Source organism: Mercurialis annua, linkage group LG8 (genome assembly GCF_937616625.2).
Source record: "Mercurialis annua linkage group LG8, ddMerAnnu1.2, whole genome shotgun sequence".
NCBI lineage: Eukaryota > Viridiplantae > Streptophyta > Magnoliopsida > Malpighiales > Euphorbiaceae > Mercurialis > Mercurialis annua.
The window spans coordinates 2,892,556-2,913,773 of NC_065577.1; the positions used below are offsets into that span (position 1 = coordinate 2,892,556).

Below are 21,218 nucleotides of genomic sequence, written 5' to 3' on the forward strand. Positions count from 1 at the left end.
ATATTTTATTTATTACGTATTTATTTATCATTTAATTTTCCACATGACTAACGCGCAATTAATTTATTGTACGAATGACATGACGCTAACGGTTGTGTTGTATAATTATCCATTAATTAAGATATCAATTTGTCCCATTTGAATGAAATTACACATGACAAAGTTAAATAAAAATTAATTGAAAGTAAAGAATTTGGTGACTTAGTCAGACAGGGTAAACCTGGCTCACATTTTCAATTAGCTTAAAATAAAGCAGCATAACACTAATCTCCAAATTACGAGATAATTGTTCAGGTACTAAACTAGATAATTTTAAAGGATCAGAGACTAAACTATATTTAATACCTAACCTGAAGGACCTTTTTACAATTAACCCAAATTTTCTTTTTAGCACTTGAAGACTTAAACTTAGCATATGCTGCTGATCCACTCCCATTTCATCGTCATTTTACACAGAAGAAACGAATACAAACCCAGAAAAAAAAATGAGGAACAAAGCAGCCAGAGAAGCAATAAAAGCCAAGAAATCATTGAAGCTACAAGAACTGAGACAAAAAGCATTAGAAGAAGAACGCAAACCTCTCTCAGCGGCAATTAAACAAACAGTTATCGGTCACTCCGATATCCGCCGCCACCACCACCACCTCCTCCCTTGCCATGCACCGTGGTCCGGCGTTGTCAACACCAGACTCAAATCCAACGAGAAGCCTCCTGTTTCTTCTCAGTTTTGTAAATTCATCGGCATTGCAGATGCTCCTATTACTAGCTCTGCAAATCTTGTGTCCAATTTCGTCAAACTTTATAATCGCCAGGTACCCACTTTGTTTTTTGGGTACCCTTTTGTGCTCTCTATCTGGTGGTGTGATAATTATTACAATTGAATGATGGTGGTGTGGTTTGTCGATCGTTTTTGTTATGTCTTCTATATGTTTGATGAATTGCCTCAAAGAAAATTGTGTTAAATGTTTTCTTATTTTTTTTAGCTTAATAGCTTAAAAGATCATGAACTTTAGCGTGTTTTGCAAATTTAACACGAGTTTTCAATTTTGATATACTAATACACGAACTATTATTTTTAACAATTTTAGACACCTAGCAAATTTCTGTCATAAAAATGACACTGAAATAAATATTGTTCCGGCATTCATATTGGCATTTTTCTGACGGAAAATTCCTGGTTGTCTAAAATTGTTAGTGTCCGAATTTGTCAAAATTGAAAGTTCTTTGTTAAATTTACACAACGTCGTGATTTTTTAAGCTATTAAGCCTTAGTTTTTTTTAGTTTCTCGACCTGCTATGTAACTAGTTCTGATTGCTAATGCCTATGAAAGTCTAGAATTTTATGGTGCTGGTTTTTTTCCTTTGAATTGTGATGGAATTTTTTTGTTTTTGCTTTCTGTTGATGACTTGCAGAACCCGGGGATGGGGAAAGGAGATGACTTTGTTGAACACGGGAGAAACTATTGGGATCAGAGAGATGTCCAAGGTGCTCTCCAATTAATTGGGACTTCAACTTTACGTGAGTTTAGATATTTTCTGTGCTTTTCTTGGAGCCATGTTCGTGGGATTAGATATAGAGTAAGAACTTGTAGATTTTCGGTAACTGTAATTGTCGCTTTGACATTGCATATGAGTTATGCGTTTTTGATGGTCCTATGATTTGCTTCTTTTATGGTTTACGAATTTGTTATCTCTTTGGTTGTTATCTGCTCAGTACAAATATATCCCGTCGCTACCTGTGGTCATGCCGAAAGGCGCAATGCTTGTGTACGTAATGCTTTGGACTGAGCAGATCCTTTGATTTAGGCATCATCCTTGGGGTTATATCTCATATCATGTCAAATAATCAACACATCCAAAATGGTCACGCTGTAAGGTGCTACTCCAACAATAGTTTTACTGGTATGATAATTGTATTAACTTTGAAAACAATTGTTTGAAGCTAATTGATAAAATCTAACAAGTTGATAGATCTAATGGATAAAAAAAGTTAATCTTCATATCAATTGTACAATGCCGGAAAGTTAAGGAGATAAATTGATAATTTAGACTATTTACACATTATCCTTCAGCCTATCATTACAGAACAACATTTACTAGGAGAAAATCTAGCTAGCCCCAGCAGCTAAGTTCGAGGGTGTCTTCGAACCTTTTTCCCGAAGCAGAATCTTCAGCAGCCGAAGAAGGATCAACAACGGACGGTAATGATTCTCCCTTCTGAATCTGATGTGTTCTTTTGAAGATGGCATTGTCTTGTTGGATCCATTTCCCAAATAAAGATGGATAAACAGTTGTTTTTGCTGCTGAAGGAGAAAGATTTGGTGAAGCAGTTTTGAAGTGAGTTGACAGAAGTAGCATTGCTGCTGTAGGAGCCATTGATGAATGTTATTCTAATATGATAATACTACTATTAATAGAAATATGAGCAAATTTATAGTGTATTGGTAAGTTTGGATATAAACTGGTGAAGAAATTCTGTGGGTTCAGTCAATTGTTTTTGTTGTTGGTAATAGAGAACTACTACCAACTAAACTATGGGTCCAGACATTTTACTCCTACAATACCACATTTCATCAGTGTTTTAAGAACCGGAGCTGGTTCAACCGGTTTGATCGGATTTCGGGTCACCTTTTTTTATTCGTACTTGAGACTAAAAGAATTTAACCCAAATTATATAAAATTATATAAAATTCAGAATTATTATATTATAGTAGCTATACTTTAATCAATTAGTTAATCTTTTTTATTTTAAGATTTATATAAAATAATGTTTATTTTCTAAAAAAAATTAAATCATTTTTCTTAAACAAAGATAATGAAAATTATTTTATATATCTAACATGACCCAATTTATTTACGCTTTAAATATAATAAATATTTAAAAAATAAATATATTATATCATTTAACTTATTAACAACTAATCGAATATCAAAATATTGATTTTTTTAATTAAAAATATTCCTTTTAATATTTTTACAAAAATGTTTTATTATAAAAATGTTACAAAAATTGTGTCAAAATATGAAACTAAAAAGCTACCAGAAAGCTAATAAAAACATAGTAAAAGCAACTAATAAACTACTACAAATCCATTAAAGAGTGTAATTTGTTAATGAAAAAATTTAAAAACATTTTTTCATTTTAAAAAAGAAAAGGAACATTTTGTAAACATTGTGTCCTAAAAGGGCATTTTTCAAAAAGGAAAAATCAAAATATTTGGAAAGGGTGGCCATTGGGCCTATAAATTGTCTGTTTAAGACAAGGGCCCACATTATATCAGATTCAAGAAAGCCCAATATATAATCCAACAACCCAATAATCCAGCTCAACTAACAACTTTACCAATATATCCTTGGCTTCTTCAACAATCTTTTCCCTCCATTTCTACTCACCAGCTCAACATTCTCCTTCACTCTTCAAAAATGGCGAAGAAACGAAAAATAGTTCCAGTAGTCCTCTGGAGACTCTTCGGTGACCGTGCCCGCACTCTATCATCCACAATCACATCGTTAACTCCACAATCACACGGCACAGAAGACGCCACGTCATTTCTACTCCATTCACGTGATGATCCTATTAACTACATTAAGCTTCTTCATCACTGCTTCGTCGTTCTAGATCGCAACGCGCCTCCGTTTGTCGCCGTTAAACGTCGCCTGCTTGATAATCGGTCACAACATGAGGTGACAGTCACTGACTTTTACTTACTTAACACGGTGCCGTTTTATTTGTGCTCTGTACTGTACGGTTATATTGGCTTTAATTGTGTTGTTGTTTTGTTTTTCAGATTGTGGTTAGTATTATTGAAATGATGATTACCGAGAGATTAACTTCTAGTAATAATGTATTATGCAGTGCTTATGATAAGGTAAGGTCGTTTGATTTATTTATTTTCTATTACGGTTTTCTTGAAATGTGTAAATATGTTGAACTAGTAGAATAATGTGTTTATTTTGGTATGAAGTTGTGCATTTAGATAGTCTAAGACTGTATAAAATTTAATTTTTTGATTAAGTGCCAATTTGCCTCTCAACTTGCAAGAAATGGTTGATTAGTACAATTTTTAACTTTATGATCAGTTTAGTCCTAAACTTGTTTTTTTTTTATCAATTTATCCTATTTTTACACCTAGTGCAGCTCCGATAATAATATCATGCTAAAATGGGACAAATTGATTTTAACTTAACTTCCAATTGGTATTGATTTTTAATTTTATGGTCAATTTAGTACTTCATCTTGCAAGAAAAGTTCAATTAGTACTGATTTTTAATTTTATGGTCAATTTAGTCCATTTGGATATATTTTTTTATATTAGTTTACCTTATTTTTACACGTAATTCGGGACGTGTTGTGCATCTCCGATAATAATTATTATGCTAAAATTAGACAAATTGATTTAAAAAAAATAAATTTATGACTAAATTGACCATAAAGTTAAAATATGTGCTAATTGAGCATCGTTGCAAGTTGAGGGTGTGAATTGTTACTTAAGCGGAAAGTCTATATATCATAGAGTTCTATTCTTTCGTTTTAAAAGAAATCAAGTGAGTATTCTGTCATGCAAATGACATGATTTTGCAAGAATACAAAGATTGAATTGATGTCTTGCACTTTTGTTTGTTTGTTTCACACAATGTAAAAAAAAAAATACAATGCATTTTCAAATCATCCAAAAGGAAAAGGAGGAAAATGATATGATTCTGTTTCCTTATTTATTTTAGTTACTGAAGGGTGTTTTGTACATTTGTTACAGCTTGCTCATTCAAGTCCTTTTGTAGAGCTTTTGACATCTTTAGCATGGAATCTCTTGTTGAAAAGGGTATGGTGTAGGTTCCTTCTTTTTTACTCATTGTGATCACTATCAAATTAAAATTGACAAGGTCCGGTCTTTCTGTTGCAAAATTTCAGGTGGGATATGACCTCATGGTTTATCTTCTAAAGCATGCTTCCATATTTATACCACTTCCTCACAACAGACATTGTCAAGTGGCAGGTCCACCTGTCAATGTTTTGGCCCTTAACTTGCTCAAGAATGCAGCTGACGCACGATGCCAGGATCCGCCTGGCATCCATTTAGGTAATTCAGTATCGGGATACTATATCTTTTGATTTTCTAGTGCAGTTGATACATACATAGTTTTAAAGAAAGTTAGAATGAACATATAGGTGTAGTTTCTTGTTTTCTGTTAGAAAAAAACAATTCATTCATGTTTTTCGTGCTTTTGGAATTCCATCTGGTACTATTAAGGTTGATTTAATTTATTCGTACCTTCATAGCTGAATATCGTAATTGATGTCAAACTTTTTTTGTGTGTTACTAGGACACAAGAAAAAGAGAAAGAGGGCCTATAATGCTAGTCTAACTTCTGACATGCAGCAAAACAATCTTCTTTGCGTTACGGATTGTGTAGGCTGTGCTAGTTGTAATGTTAGTTATATAAAGCCTTTAAGCAGGCATGCTGGAAACAAAAATGGCGAGAAAGGTGTCAATGAAGCAGCTGCGTCAACAACTGGAGTTGATTCTACCGAGTATGAAGCACATCCAAAAGAAGGATTAGTGAAATTGCGAAAGCGTTCAAGGCCTTTTAGGTGGCGGCGCTGTAAGAAGCACAAGTATTCAGATTTTAGTGAAAGCATTAGTATGCCTATCGACACGGATCCTGCTGATAGATGGAGTGGGATGAGTGCTGTTGAAGCAGGTTCAGCATTCTCTGGAGCTTGTACGGTGAACTATGAAGGGTTCTCAGTTAAAAAGCCTCAAGGTCTAAATCAAGTGATGACAAAGGCAAAGCCTAAAGGATTGTCAAGATTATTTTGGGGACAGTGCTGTAAAAAGCGCAAGCATTTAGATGTTGAAGAAGCCAGTGAAGACTCCTCTTACTTAATGGGCGGCACTGACAATGAAAGAATACCTAGGAGACTTCAGTGTGAGCTTAAGAAAATTAGAAGTCATTCCCATGATAAGGTCGTTTCTAAACAGAACTATGAGATGATAACTTTAATTTTGTTATCATTTTTCTCCATGGATTTTTTCAATATTCTGTTTTTGAAGTGCAGATGCCTCAACGGTGCACTTGTTGTCTTATATTTCAAGATGCCTCTTTAGTCAACAAAGGTGCACAGGTTAATAGGCAACACATGTTTTATAATCTGGAGCAGTCTTCATCAGCTCTCCCAAGAGAGCGTATCCTTTAGCATGCTCTCCGATTGTAGTGCGCAAATCGTGTGCGCGTCATTCTTTTAATACTTACTTTCATGGTGTCATTGCTTACTCTTTTGGTTCTTCAATTAGCAGAAAGAAGTTTATTTCAAGTAAAATTTTGCAGTATCAATCTCAATTTTTTATTTGGAAGTATTTTAGTTGTCCATAAACACAGTATAACACTAAAATTGTGCTGTTTTAAAAGTTTATACTCCCAGTGCCTGTTTTATTGGTTATTAAAAAGACAAAAGCTGTGTGCAATCTTCACATTATTCAGATGAATTAAATCGCGTGAGGCCAAATTTTGCTGGTTCGAAGATTCTTGTTGGGAGTATATTTGGCTTATCCACTGTGAATACAAATGCTCCATCAGAGCAATGCTGCCACCGTAGCGGCTTCTGTCTCGTTGGCTCTGCATGCCTGTAAGCTGTGGTTTCACATGCAATACTTGGAATTTTATGAACTTAAATTTTGTTTCTTTTATTAATTTCAAATGTCCCTCTCTTTTTTGCTTTAATTTCTAGGTATCATTCACTTATTAAGTGCCTCAAGATTCTTATACGTCATACTCGTTACTACAAGAAATTGCAATTGTTGGATAAGCATTGCACTGTTTCATCAACGACTAACCTTAGCAATCAAAATTTGAGCGCAGTGTATGAGGTTAGTGATCAATGTGGGAATCATACGCAGGGTTAAAGCATTGATTTGTAGTTTATGTACTATTATGTTTTTCAACAAAAACTGAAATGCTTGGCTAATAAAAAAATTTCAGGAGAATGTACCAGAGAAGGGAATATCCAAGAAATCTCGCAGTGTTAGTACTGAACATGGCGAACGAACTTTAAGTTCTGGGAATCCTCAGACTGAGTTAGTTAAGTCACACTGCACGAAAAGTCAGGTGGTTTCATTTATATGGGCTATCTGTAGAAAAATTGTTCCTCAAGATTTGTTAGGTACTCCTTCCAATTGGAGAATCTTAAGACGAAATATTTCCAAGCTCATTCAGCTAAGAAGATTTGAAAAAATTTCAATTAAACAATGTATGCATAAATTAAAGATATCAGAGTTCCCATTTCTGTCAGATAAGCATTCCTTATGCTGTCTAGATGCTGGGGTGCTTAGCAATGTACGAAGACAGAATTCAGAAGCACGGCAGGGACTGGGTCAATTGAATGATGCCGCAAGTAATCTGAAACAGCTGCTTTTAGAGAAATGGATATTCTGGTTTTTTTCATGTTTGGTTGTGCCACTGCTTCAAGCCAACTTTTATGTCACTGAAACTGGGCATGATAAACAAGATGTCTTTTATTATCGGAAGTCAATTTGGGAGGAGTTGAAAAATATAACAATTGCTGGCTTGAAAGACCAGAACTACCAGCACTTAGATCGTAGTGATGTTAGAAGAATTATAGGCCATAGATTATTTGGGTTCTCAAAGCTTAGACTTCGCCCGAAAGAGAATGGAGTAAGGATGCTTGCAAATCTCAAAGCGCCATCTAGAATGCATGTTGAAGAATTCTCTTCTACTGGCGTACCAAGAAAAGCTCAATCATGGTCTAAACTGGTTAAGTGCAAGAATTTCAAACCCGTAAATTATGTTCTTCGGGATACATATGCTGTTCTAAAAGGTACACTGTCGAAAGAACCAGAGAAGCTAGGGTCATCGGTATTTGACTACAATGATATCTACAGAAAGCTATGCTTGTTTATTATTGGCCTGAAGAATGGATCAAATACTATTCCTAATGTTTACATTGTTATTTCGGATGTATCAAAGGCATTTGATTCCATTGATCAGAATCAGCTGCTTAGAGTAATGAAAGAAGTTTTCCATGAGGATGTTTATCATCTGCAACAGTCTTCTCAAGTCGTCTGCACCAAGAAGTCTTTCTGGGTTCATGAGAATCTTACTTTAAAAGATACAGATAGCGTTACTAGTCTAACAACAATGAGTTCTTCTGCTCGTTTTGGTTCGCTGCATAATGTGCTAATTAATCAGGTAACTGAACTGAAATTCTGTATTGATTTTATCACTCCTCAATCCTCATTAATGGGGCTTCATGAACTCAACTGCTGTACAAAATTATTGACGTAGTATTAAGTTTGAGGCTACTCAACCATAGTGTATGCTGAACAATTTCATGTTTGCCCATAGACACAGAGATAGAGGCATCTGTGAAAATTTTAACTGTGCAGTATTGCCTACATCTCTATCGGGTTAGAAGCTTAGGAAAACACTTTTCCCTTAAAAATATTCATGTTTTGATTAGAAAAAACATATATGTAGTGTACAATTTAATAAGTTGTAATATTAAATTCTATCATAATAATTAGCATAGGATGACGCCTTATCTTCACATTGTTGTATATTTTTCTTAGTAAACTTTCTTTTCTTGTCATGTCATTATACTTAATACACTCACAAGCACATACATACAAATTTATATATTTTCCGTCGGAGACTAACTGCTGTTGATTGCTTGTGATTTTGTAGGGGTATAATCGGTATATGAAGAAGAAGGACATTCTATTCAATCTTAAACAGCATGTGAAGCAAAATGTGTTGCTGTTGGATAAAATATTTTACTTGCAAGGCATAGGTATACCTCAAGGAAGTATTTTGTCTACTTTGTTGTGCTCAATATATTATGGTCACCTTGAGAGGCATGAGCTTTTCCCATTTATTCAGAAAACTTGTGGAGCTACTGTTGATGATTTATCTAGAAGATGCAACTCTTGTGATGCTTCGGCTGCAAGAAATAGCTGTGAGGATAGCGTTGTTTCATCTCCTTCTCATATCCTTATGAGGCTGATTGATGACATGTGCTTTATATCAACCTCAGAACAGCAGGCTAATAGCTATTACAACAGGCTAAAGATCGGATTTCAGGGTTACAACTGCTATATGAATGAGAAAAAGTTTTGTCTTAGTTTTCGACCTGAGAACGAGCCACAGCTTCTGTTGAACAGAGTTTATGTCGGTGAGGATGGCATTTCGTTTCTTCGATGGAGTGGCTTGCTTCTTAATCCTTCCACTTTAGAAGTTCAGGCGGATTACACAAGGTTATTTCTTAAGCATTCCATACTATCTGTTATTACTACATTGCACAAAAACAGATGTAGAAATGAAAAACATCAAAACAGAAACAGGAAAATAATATTTTTTACACTAAGTTATAAAATATTAACTTTAGGAATTTCAAAAGCATTTGAAAGGCTTAAATATAAATCTCAATAAGTTTTTGTGCAATAATAAGCTGTTGAAATCTCTATGGCGGTGTTTTTGGTTTATTAATTTCATTGGGGACTGGCTGAATAATCTACCTGTCAAATGCTAGAGTTAGTAAAAATTCAGTTAAACTGAATTAATCAATCTATTTCGGCTATTTAGTTTCATTTGATTAGTTCGGTCAGTTCGGTTAATATTTTTTTGATTCGGTTATGATTAAGAGTTTTAAAAAAATATTAACCAGTTTAACTGAATTAACCGACTAATTAAGTAATTTCAGTTTTATATTTTTAAGAATTCTGTTAATTCGGATTAATTCGGTTAGTTTGATTAAAGAAATTTGGTTAAATCAGCTAGTCTTTAACCCAAATTACCATCTTTTTTACCACCATACTATCAGCTTTATTTCTTTGATCAATTCCTCTGCTTATTGCTCAGCATGTTCAAATCAGAAATTGTTTCCAATTCACTGTACAGGTATCTGAACAGTCATTTGAGGTCATCTCTTACTGTCTCCTGGGAAGACAAACCTGGTCGGCGACTGAAGGAAAAGCTGTGCGCCTTCATGAGACCGAAGTGTTATCCCATATTCTTTGATTCAAATATCAACTCAGGAAATGTGGTTAGATTAAATATCTATCAATCATTTCTGTTATGTGCAATGAAGTTTCACTGTTATGTTTCTGAGATATACAGCTTCAAGCTGCACCCAAGGTTTCATTTAGAAATCATCGACAAGTCCTTCAGGTGTGTTTAACTTACCTTACCTCACATTCTTTTCTGCACAACATATTTTCTTCTTGGGAGTTTCTATGTGAAACTTGAACTAGTTTTGTTTCGAATTAAATGCAAATAAAATCATGAACTGTATTACAATTTCAACAAAAAAAATAAGTTTAAGCAATTTGACGTGTGAAACTTTTTCTTACGGTTTGAATCATAAATTAGAAGTTCGATTAATCAGTGCTGAAATGGATGTCAGAACCAAAATTATCATGTCTTTCATTTATGGATTTCAGCATTCCATATTAATACTGATTGATTGAATTTTTAATTGGTAATTTGAATGGTAGAAAATGGAAGTCTGTGTTTCGAATTGCAAAAATGAGAATTCGTATTAAAATTGCAAAACGTGTCAGAGTTTATGATTTATTTGTATTTAAGTCTTTTGTTTTTATTCTTGTATTTCCTTTTAAATTTAGTTCTTTTCAATTTTCACCAATTTTTTATATTTTTATTAGTTTAACCCGACTATTTCGGTCGGTTCAGTTTTATTTTTTAAAATTTTGGTGATTTTTTGCTCTGTTTCAATTAATTTGGTTCATTCGATCAATTTGGTTAAAAGAACTAAACTAATTTGGTACGTTTTAACTGAACCAACGGAATGCTCATCCTAATGTGTATGCTGTTACCATACCGTTTATTTGTAGATCTTGGCATTCCATTTCAGCACCGACTGATTGGAGTTTTAATCGGTGATTCTAATTGCAAAAGAAAATGAAAGTTTGTATTTTGAATTATAAAAATGAATTTTCATGGGTGATTCGAATTGGAAAACAACAAAAATCTGTTTATCAAATTATTAAAATTAAAATTCCGTGTTACACTCATTTGTGCTGATTGTTCACTGATTACAGATATATGTATGCACTTATTAAGAAATCGATGCGTCCTATGCGTACCGGCTCTCAATTCCGTCCGATTCTGAAATTGGAGGCCGGAGAAGTTGAGTGGCTCGGATTAAATGCTTTCGTCAAAGTGTTGAATCGGAAGCAATCCCGGCATCAAGAGTTGCTGCCTTTGTTGAAGTCGAAGCTGTTAGCCCATACAATTAATAGGAATGTATCTTCTCAGCTTCAGTATGCAGTTCAAAGTTCACATTCCTCGGTCATGTGGAAAATCAAATATTAGAAATTCCAGAAACATATCAAATGGTTAGTGGAAACCGAATGACTTCTTTGCTAAGGAAGCAAGTGAGAAAAGCTATCCATTTCGGGTCAGATATTTCGTTCCTGGAGTGTCATACTATTCTCATCTTATTTTGTTTGAAAATTTATTTTGTTATTGTTTTATTTTAGTTTACAGTTTAGATATATCTGATCTGTTATTAGTATATAAATCATTGGTGTCAAAACACTGTCAAGTTTGGCTCGACTTTAAAATCTAAGTATTATTATAAGTATATTTAAAATTATAATGGGTTTAAAGGTAAATTAACTAAAGCTCTAGGCTCATGAGCTTATCGAGCTAAATATTTTGATATTCAATCAACTAGACAATTAACTCGATGGCTCGAACTTGAGCTCAACTCGATTTTAAATATTTTCGAGTCAATTGTTAGTTAGTTTGCTTTTTAGAAAGTAATTATAATTCTTTCAAAAGCAAAATAACAGTCAAAAAAATGCCTAAATCATTTCTTTTCGAATTGACTACTTCAGGTCTACAATTTCAAAATTAAACTAGAAATAACTACTAAGATTATTTACAAAAAAGAAAGTAACACCTAATCTAATAACCTAAAAGTTGAGAACTAACACAAGCAACAAAGAATGCATAGTAATAAAATCGAAACTTATAAATGAGGATTTACATTTCTTGTGATATGTGATTGAATCTTTGTACTTATGACTTGTGATTTGTTCATGGTTCAGCAGATGTTGCTGTTGTTTCCGCTGTCTTGCCTTCAAGTAAAGGCGTCGTATTTGACCTCTCGGCCACAGTCGCCGCTTGATGCTCGCTCTCTTCGTCAAATCTATCAACGCTCTTCAGAAATATTCCTGCCGAGCACAAAATAGATTACGTTTACATCAGTACGTTCTGCAATTAATCCTAAATGAAGTAGACATTTTCCAAGAATAGGTTAATTGCATCCTCGACTAATTAAATTTGTTGATCCCCCACTATTCCAAAAATCACCAAGTTCGAGTAAATAGTGGTTCAAACTTGAGATCTCCTATTGGAAATTCTCAAGATTAACCACTAGGCATAACCATCTCGCTTAATCAGATTGGAATGAATCGGTACTAGGGTTCAATTCCCTATTGATCTCTAATCAATTATCATGTGTTCTTAGAGGGTAGCATTGACGGGATCTTATGCTTACTCACAATCATTCACTTTTTATAGCTATTATAGTATAGTAAAATGACGAACCATTCGTAAGCGACAAACTCATCGTCTTCTATATGATCATACAGTTAGTACATTGGCAAAATATTAAATATTAAGCCCCTAATCTATGACTCAATTCCCAAAAATGTGACGAAATTGCTCTTTTTGTAAAACTAAACGGAAAGAGGTATCAAGGAAATTACCAATAAACCAGATCAGAGCTGCAGGAAACAAAATGGATGTCAAGATAAGAGTAGTCGCTCTCCAGTTGTTGATCTTGTCCTACAATATTAACACCAACGTTAAGGGGCTACTACACAAGCATGATAATAAAAAAAATGAATTTAAAAAGGCCATATTGTTAAAAAAATCTTAAATTTCCATCAACAATGCATTTTTGGTCTATTTTTTTTGGCCCATACTAGCTTATTAGCCAACGAATACTAAGTTTAAAAGCTCGAAAAGTGAGAAGATCGATGGAGTTGAGATTTTTCGAGGCTTAGTAAATTATTGAAGGTTCATGCTTTTTATTATGATCTATTTATGACTTTGTATTATACTGCGAGACAAGGCCATTAAAACAATAAAAGCAAACCTGGAGGACTCCGACAAGGGGTGAAGACGGTACATCTCCAAAGATGTGAATCGAGACAGTGGACATCGCCATAGACATTGGTCTCAGGCTTGGTTTAACACAGTGGAGACAAATGTAATTTACCGGACCCTGCACAATCACAATAATTTCTTCAAGTGTGAGAAATGTAACAAGTGATTAGAGTTAAGTGTAAGCCGTAAAACAGCTCGTACAGGGTAATTAAATGGAGAAAGCAATTAAAAATGGGTCATTGCTCTTTAAATAATCGAATTACCTGAGTTGCAAAAACGAGTAGTTCGCCAATTGCGAAAAGAGCGAGGAAAACATACATGCTCTTAAAGCAGAAGGCAGCGAAGCAAAATATTGCACCAAGAAATGTAGCGACTGAAAGAAGCTGTAAAATTTGAAGAAAGTTTTAGAGAACTGACAAAAGGTTATCATATTCTATATCTCATCAATTATCGGTGAACAAAAAATGATTCACGACTAGCTTAGATTAAGATAAAAATTACGCTAGCATTGACGACGATGAAACTGCAAGTTACCACATTCGCTTATGCATATGTAATATGTCAACAATTTAATTTAGTTAACAGTTCTTATCGAATATGATTTCCTTAATAGCTATTTTGTAGTATATGGTTTCATAAAATATTTTCTATTCATATAGTTAATAGTTTTAATCCAACTTATAAACATATTTCATAACCAAACAAAAACTCTAACTAATTTATTGTTAATTAAATATAAAATACATTGGAAAAATTATAATAAATTATAAATGAGTATTATTAACGTCGATTAATTTTAAAAATTAATAAATTGAAATATTATTTTTATTTATAATAAAAATTCTAACTAATTTAAAATTAATTACAAATTAAAAAATTGATATTAATAATAAAATTAATTAATAGATAAACTGACGAGTCACATTACGTGCCACGTGCATGGCACATAATGCGAAACTAGTATATATAAAAAAATCTGGTTTGATTTGGTTCAGGACAAAAATATATTCTTAGTTATGCAAATCGAACCGAACTGAAAATCAACAGAATTGACTGGTCCAGTTCAGTTTGAAAAACATTACATCCTTACAAATTCAGTTCGATTTGATTTTGAAAAAGAAAATTGATTGGGTTCCAACATAATGTACGTAAGCAAGGGAAAGCGACAAAACTTCAGTTCATCAGAAAGAAAGTAACGTTTGAGTCTACTCCAATAAATAATGATGTTTCTCATCAAAAATTAAAGCATTAACAGCAGAGGCCAAAGAATATGTGCAAACAAATTGGAATGATTTCGTCTTATTACGAGAGCACGATATACCTTAAAAGCATTAGGTATTGTAGCAGTCATGAAATCCAGAATGAGACCTCCTCCAATTGTACCCAATATTCCACAAATGATTGTAATCCCTCCGAATATCATATCTGCATTGGTCTGCCATATAAAAAGACAATGTAACACGGAAACTAGAAACCCGAAACAGAAAACGCCGAAACAGAAAAAAAAAATTATTTACAAATATAGGTTATAAGTACATAGTTTTGGTCCATTTTTAGAGTTTCATCAGGGGAAAAAAATGCAACGCAAAACGTAAGTTTAGAAAAGTTTCTGAGCAACACAGTAAATATCATATCATATCTTCATGAAGCCTTTTTTTTGTCTTAATCTATTTTTGCACCACTTCAAGTTCATTTAATTACCTACGGACCATACGAGATTAAACATATGAAAATGAAACATTCATGTATCAATAAATATCGTCATTGCATCAAATACCAAATTCAAAGTTAAGCTTACCATGTTATAGATATTATAACCAGCCTTGGGACCCCAATAAGAATACGCACCAATGACGAAATTGTACGCTATGTAACCTACAACAAGAAAGTCCAAATTCATTCAGAAAATTGGTACGCGCCTACGTCGACATTTGTCGAAAGCAACACGAATAAATGATACTATTTTATCGATTCAAACATGCTGCGTGTCATGTAAAACAGTCAAAAATAGTGAATCTTGAAACAAGCTGCGAGCATAACTGACAAAATCTATATAGCGCGGAAACGAAAATGCCAAAATGGGAACGCCAAAATAAGAAACAGAAAAATGACATCTTTTATTAAAATAATGTGTAAATATAGAATTCTGGAAGCGTTCCCGGAAAGGGAAATGAAACATAAAAATGTAAGCCAGGAAAAATCTGCGTGTAACATAGAACAAAACACAACTGAAAAAATCATAAGAGTGAAAATATACCTAGAACATTTACAACAAAAACCTTCTCCACCAAAAGAGCTTTCATGTCTTTCAAAAATCTTGAGAATTGATTCGAATTGCTCGCTGCATTTCTTGACCTGAAAAAGATAAGCAAAATCCAAAATATATAACAACCGTTTTGTCCATAGCTATATCAAATCAACAAACAAAGTTAAATTAACATGGCAGGCACTCTATAAATCAGATTACATAAAGAACCAATGGCTTTAAATGTTTATGAACAATAACAGTTCTGGCAAAATTAAAAGCAATGAGCTATATAATAATGCTTGATACGAGATAAATGAACTCACGTGAAAGGTTGTTTTGAGCTTTCATCAGCCGACTCTACCTTAACAGTCAAGGTATCACCTTTATTGGTCGAAACCTCTGTATCAGCAACAGCATTCGGATTAGATTAATGTATTAAAATAGAAAAAAAGGCTCTTCATCTATATACAAATTAACACATAGTTTCACTGGTGCACTTAACATAATAAACTGAAAATGCTCAAGTAGCATGTAAAAAAAGAATCGTAACTAAAAACTTTTGAGTATGAAATAATGCAACGTCGTTTAATTTCAAATGCATACAGAAGCAAAAGAATCTGGCTGCAGTATCGGGGTGTTCGGAAATAATACATCCAAATCCATTACATACAGGAAAAATCATAGTTAATCAGCAAAAGGTCCAACTTTTAACAAGCTAATTGACATCTGACTTTAATGATATTTATATATACAATGGTAAAACTCTAAAGAAACACGTCTAGCTATATGATTAAATGATGTTAAACCACTTGAGAAGTTCTAGTATAATACCAAAAATTATGACTGTTATGGATCTATTTACTAATCACTTTTTCAACGGGCAAAGAATACATGGAATATGTTGAATAATGTAAGGCAACATTGTCACAAATAATTGTAGAACCTTGAACTTCTGATACAGCTGTCTCTACCGACGTCAATGCTTTTTTTGATTCAGCTGGAGAAAAACCTGTATTACAAATTGTTTAGGGACCAGCGTAAAAAGTCTTCGGAGAATTTGAAAAAATAATAGATAAAATGCATATTCACCTTTCAACTGTAAAGGCTTCATAACAAAACCCAAAATAGCAAAAGGAAGCATTACAATTGCCTCTCCCCAAAACGCCCAACGCCAACTAGCGTGGCTTCCGACCTATAAATAATAGAAGCGTAACTGGTATTTGCAATCAAAATTAATGTACACCGACAAAAAAAAATCATATAAAGAAACCTCAACAATAAACAAGATTGATGAATGGAAAAATTGGACTCACCAATCCCCCATAAACATAGCCGACGGCATATCCAGTTGGTATGCACATGTAAAATATAGAAAGCCATGACGTTTTCTGATAAAAAAAATAGTAGGTATGAGGCACAAGATTAAAACACATGAAGTCAGTTGCAACAAGAATGCCGAATCTAATTCAACGTATAAAGAGTGAGCCACTTCATTAATAGTAAAAAGGAAGAAACTGTAACCTTAGCTACAGGGGCATTATCATCGATAAATGGGGCTGCAAGACTTATAAATGAAGCCTCACCAACACCGACAAACCTAGAAAGAACAAATAAACAGTGAGCTACTTTGTTTTTGTTGTGAATATATGAATGAAGAGAAGAAATTAACTACTTACATGCGACATACTGTAATGGACCAGAAATTAAATGAAAACCCACAACCAACCACTGCAAGTGTCCAAACCGATAATCCAACTCCAATAAGCCGAAATGGATTGAAACTGCAAAATTTCAATTTTTTGTGTAAGGGTTCGTTAAACTTAAAGCTCCGAGCATAAGTTTTGTCAAATTAGCAGAATTGAAGGAAAATTCACATTTCTTTTTTCTTTATACCTTCTGGTCAAGACTGCAACAATATTGCATTGAGACAAACAAAAAATATTATTGCCATATCAAGGCACAAAGAGAACTGTTGGATATTTGGCACTATATGAAGTTTAATACAGAGACGTTTGAATTTTTTATGCACTTGCACATATATCAAAGAGATACTACTTTTCAAGTTGAACTAAACTTTACATTTTATGCATTATTTTCAGGAAATTCCTTTAATTTCAACAAAAATATCAAATCTGTCATAAAAATGCAATTAGCACATCAGTGCAAGAACACACAAATACCCAAACCTCTAACTTTCTTGTGAAGTTATGAACTATATAGAGCGACCAAGAAGCACTTTAATATCATTACCTCTTTGCTAGTGAGGCAAAAATTGGAGAAGCCACAAGAAGTCCAACCATGAAAGCAGACGATAAAACTCCATCTTCAAAATTATTTAATTTAAAGTCCCCTCTACACACAAATAAGGAACCGAAATTAATAATAAGCATCAGTGCAGATGTTGGGGATGGAAGTAGTACGAGGAAAACTCAAATCCACATCACCAAGGAATAAATAAAGCTTAAAAACACGAAACATGAAGAAAGCAAAATTTCTGAATATTTTACAAATAAAGCACAGTAATTGAATTCTCCAAGTTGCAAGGTCATTTAATAAACACTGGCACATGGGACTGATTGACAACCAGGTTCTCGAGTCTTCACTATATTTAGGGCAATATTAATGTTTAAATAACTAAGCTGAATCGACCTTGTACATTAAATACAAGTTAGAATCACCATTACAACCCTTCAATCTGGGCGGGATCATGGAAAGAAAAGAATTTCACAAGTGTCAATCAAGTGGTGAATAAGAAAAGTAGATATCTATGAGCACCAGGCTAAAGTAAATGACAGCACGAAGAATCTTAGATATCCAAGCAAAAGAGAAAAGCAAGACTTACTGTATTCCGCTACCAGACGTGCATGTACCACCTTTGCAAGATCTACGACTTCCATTAACACCGTTACTCGCTATTGCTCCTCTATCAACATAATTTATCAAGTTGATGATACAAAAGATAACTAACAACCTGCAAACAAAATCCCTTATCATTCAACATTTTCGAAGCATATCATTCAAATCAACACTAAAACCGCTCTATTTTATCATAGATAGACAAATATGCCAAATTGCATTAAAACTAAACTTTAACTATTGATTAAAGCATGTCATTAGTTTCATTAGGGTTTAACTATAACCAATACCATCAAACTCAAACATAAATGAAACAAACACAAATTACAAATTCACATTCCTCAAAATTTTCTCTCATTTAACTACTATAAAGTTTCAAACTTTAAAATTTAAAATCTTTTTTCTTTCTTAGCTTTACTCACTCAATTAGCAATCCAAAACAAAAAACCACCACCACCAATCAAAAAACTACATTAACCCATCAAACAAATCAACTCAAAGAAATATACAACACTATAAAGATCCAATCTTTATTGCAAAATCATTAAAATTCACAGTGACCCAGAAACAGAATTCAAAGTAACTAATCAAGAAATAAATAACACAGTAAAAAGGTAAAAAGAAAAGACCTTTTTGGAGTGAACCAAGAAGGCTGAGGAGCAGAGGATGAAACTGGAACTTTAGCCATTTCTGAATCCTTAGATGGATTTGTTTCATCAGAAGACAATGGCTTTACTTGTTGTTGCGCCATGAAAATGATATTATTAGAAAGAATCTAAATTTATACTTTAAAACAACTGCTGTGACTTGGCTTTTGAATGGCAGTTTCAAAAAGAAACAATTTTTTTTTGTCTTATAATTGTTCTATTGTTGTTGTCAAATGTTGGTGAAAAAGAAAAAAAGATTTGAGATTTTTTTAATTGGTTTTGAGATTAGTTATTTATTTGTGTGTTGGAGTTTGATTTGGTGTCAAATTCGTATCTTTGTTTAGATTTATGATGAAGATGATGATTGGTATTATTCTGATTCTTTATTTTTATTCTTCGATTCTTGAGGAGTTTCTGTTGGACTAATTATGTGATGGTGGATGTGTGCATGTTTAAGGTGGTATTTACCTCATCACCAAAATTTTTATAGATATTATAAAATATTTAATTATAAAGAAAAAACTATATATTAAATTAATCATTTAGTACTATATTATAAACATAAGATTATATATAATGAATTAATTTAATTTAAGTTATCTTAGTAGTTTTTGAAATGAAAATATATTAAAGAAATTAAATTGCATTTAATTTAAAGTGGTTTATTTTTTGGAATTGATTTGTTTTGCGCAGCACTAATGAAGTGATCAATAAAGTCAAAATTTCACTATGGTACATGGACTTATAATTTCTTTTAAGACTTTATGTATACATTTTGTGTAAGTCAAATATTTAGGTTGGATATTAATGAGGTGGGCAATATGGTCAAAATTTGCATAGAAACGCAACCATTTTTATTCTTAGTTGAGGATCGATCATCTGTTGGTTTAATTGTCAACGAGTGCAAGCATCTTTTTAAAGACCACGTCAATAGTTTATTGAATTATGTCAGAAGATCAACGTATATAGTTACTCATATTCTTATTCGGACGTCAATTTTTATGTCTGATGTTTCAATTTAGTGGTCAGATGTTCCGGACTTTTTATCTTTGCATTTGTGCTCGAATATTTCTAATTAATCTATTTTAATTTTCTCAAAAAAAATGTAAGCATGGGAGGACCTTGATTCTATTTATTCATCTTAAAATTATAATTTTAGTATAATATGATTTATTACTCCCTTTGTGATATATTTATAAAATTTATTTTATATTTTGAATTGTCTTATAATATAAAAAGCTACATTTTTAATTATACTTTAAATGCTTTTATTTATATTTTTAACAAAAATATTCTTATTTATAATTTTATTTTATTCATATTGAAATTATCATTTACTCCTTTTATACCAAATCTATCCAAATCTACCATGTTAACATAATGAATGTCTTATCATGATTTATAGTTTTACGATTAAATGAAATAGAATTGAATACTTAAACTAAATTTGATATTGATGAAATCTTTAATGAAGTCAAAACTTAATTTAATTTAGATTAAATAAATTAAAACTTGGTTTAAAAATCATTTGCTATTACGTTTAACAAACTGGAATTTGACTTATTTATCAAAAAATAAGTAATAGAAATTCAAACTTGTGTCATAGATACATTCATAGTACAAGTGTGAATATAGAAATTCAACTTAAAGTAAGCTAAAAGTTGACTATATGGTATACGGATACATTAAAAATAGTTCTAATTAATCAAATAACATCTAATCTAAGTATACTACTTTTTTTTAATAAATTTGAAATAATTTTTTAATTGACTATGTAAATTTAATCAAGTCAAATATTTAAAATTAAATTTGACTACGTTTAAACTTGATTTTCATTAAATTCATTTAGTTATAAATCAAATTTTATCCAAGTCAAATTTTGAATTTTATAAATCTTTTAATTCATTTATATCTTTGTTTTGTCTCCTTATAACTTATAAATAAAATAATAATAATAAATATTCATATTGTCTTAGCAGCAGGGATGCGTTTCTGATTAGGATGCCACACGTATGTTTCCTTTGCTAACTCATTAATTGGTTAATTAGCTAATTTAGTCATCATGTTTTTTAAAAATTATTTATTATGCTGTTCTATTAATTTTAGACAAAATTTTATATATACCGTAAAAAATTAAAAGCCGAAATTTTTATTTCCTTCCGAATTAAATTTATAGTAGAACGTTTATTTACCAATAATTTTTTTAGTCTATTTAAAACTCAAAAGGCCATAAATTAAAATTAAAAACATTCAATAATAAATAGAAATCATAATTTGCAAGTAATGAACTATATTGATTTTACATCAAATGGAAT

General features: G+C 32.3%; 3 protein-coding genes across 3 annotated transcripts; 2 read left to right on the plus strand and 1 right to left on the minus strand.

The window, feature by feature from the left end:
• The first annotated feature begins 360 nt into the window (after positions 1-360).
• On the plus strand, positions 361-1,694 carry LOC130014889 (uncharacterized). The gene is made up of 2 exons (XM_056103885.1): positions 361-812; positions 1,414-1,694. Exons 1-2 carry the CDS (start codon positions 486-488, stop codon positions 1,657-1,659), a joined length of 573 nt encoding a protein of 190 aa, XP_055959860.1. The 5' UTR covers positions 361-485; the 3' UTR covers positions 1,660-1,694.
• Positions 1,695-3,267: 1,573 nt separating this feature from the next.
• Positions 3,268-11,617, plus strand: LOC126660584 (telomerase reverse transcriptase). Its single transcript, XM_050354148.2, has 12 exons — positions 3,268-3,684; positions 3,789-3,869; positions 4,755-4,820; positions 4,910-5,078; positions 5,323-5,966; positions 6,059-6,185; positions 6,481-6,625; positions 6,728-6,866; positions 6,979-8,205; positions 8,701-9,269; positions 9,913-10,182; positions 11,073-11,617. Exons 1-12 carry the CDS (start codon positions 3,424-3,426, stop codon positions 11,344-11,346), a joined length of 3,972 nt encoding a protein of 1,323 aa, XP_050210105.1. The 5' UTR covers positions 3,268-3,423; the 3' UTR covers positions 11,347-11,617.
• A 220-nt stretch (positions 11,618-11,837) lies between these two features.
• Positions 11,838-19,311, minus strand: LOC126660585 (probable sphingolipid transporter spinster homolog 2). The gene is made up of 16 exons (XM_050354149.2): positions 18,886-19,311; positions 18,243-18,371; positions 17,651-17,752; positions 17,077-17,181; positions 16,922-16,997; positions 16,714-16,788; positions 16,490-16,592; positions 16,344-16,409; positions 15,724-15,799; positions 15,410-15,507; positions 14,951-15,027; positions 14,474-14,587; positions 13,416-13,535; positions 13,142-13,270; positions 12,750-12,828; positions 11,838-12,212 (listed from the first exon to the last, which is right to left on the minus strand). Exons 1-16 carry the CDS (start codon positions 19,005-19,007, stop codon positions 12,076-12,078), a joined length of 1,608 nt encoding a protein of 535 aa, XP_050210106.1. The 5' UTR covers positions 19,008-19,311; the 3' UTR covers positions 11,838-12,075.
• Between the last annotated feature and the right edge of the window lie 1,907 nt (positions 19,312-21,218).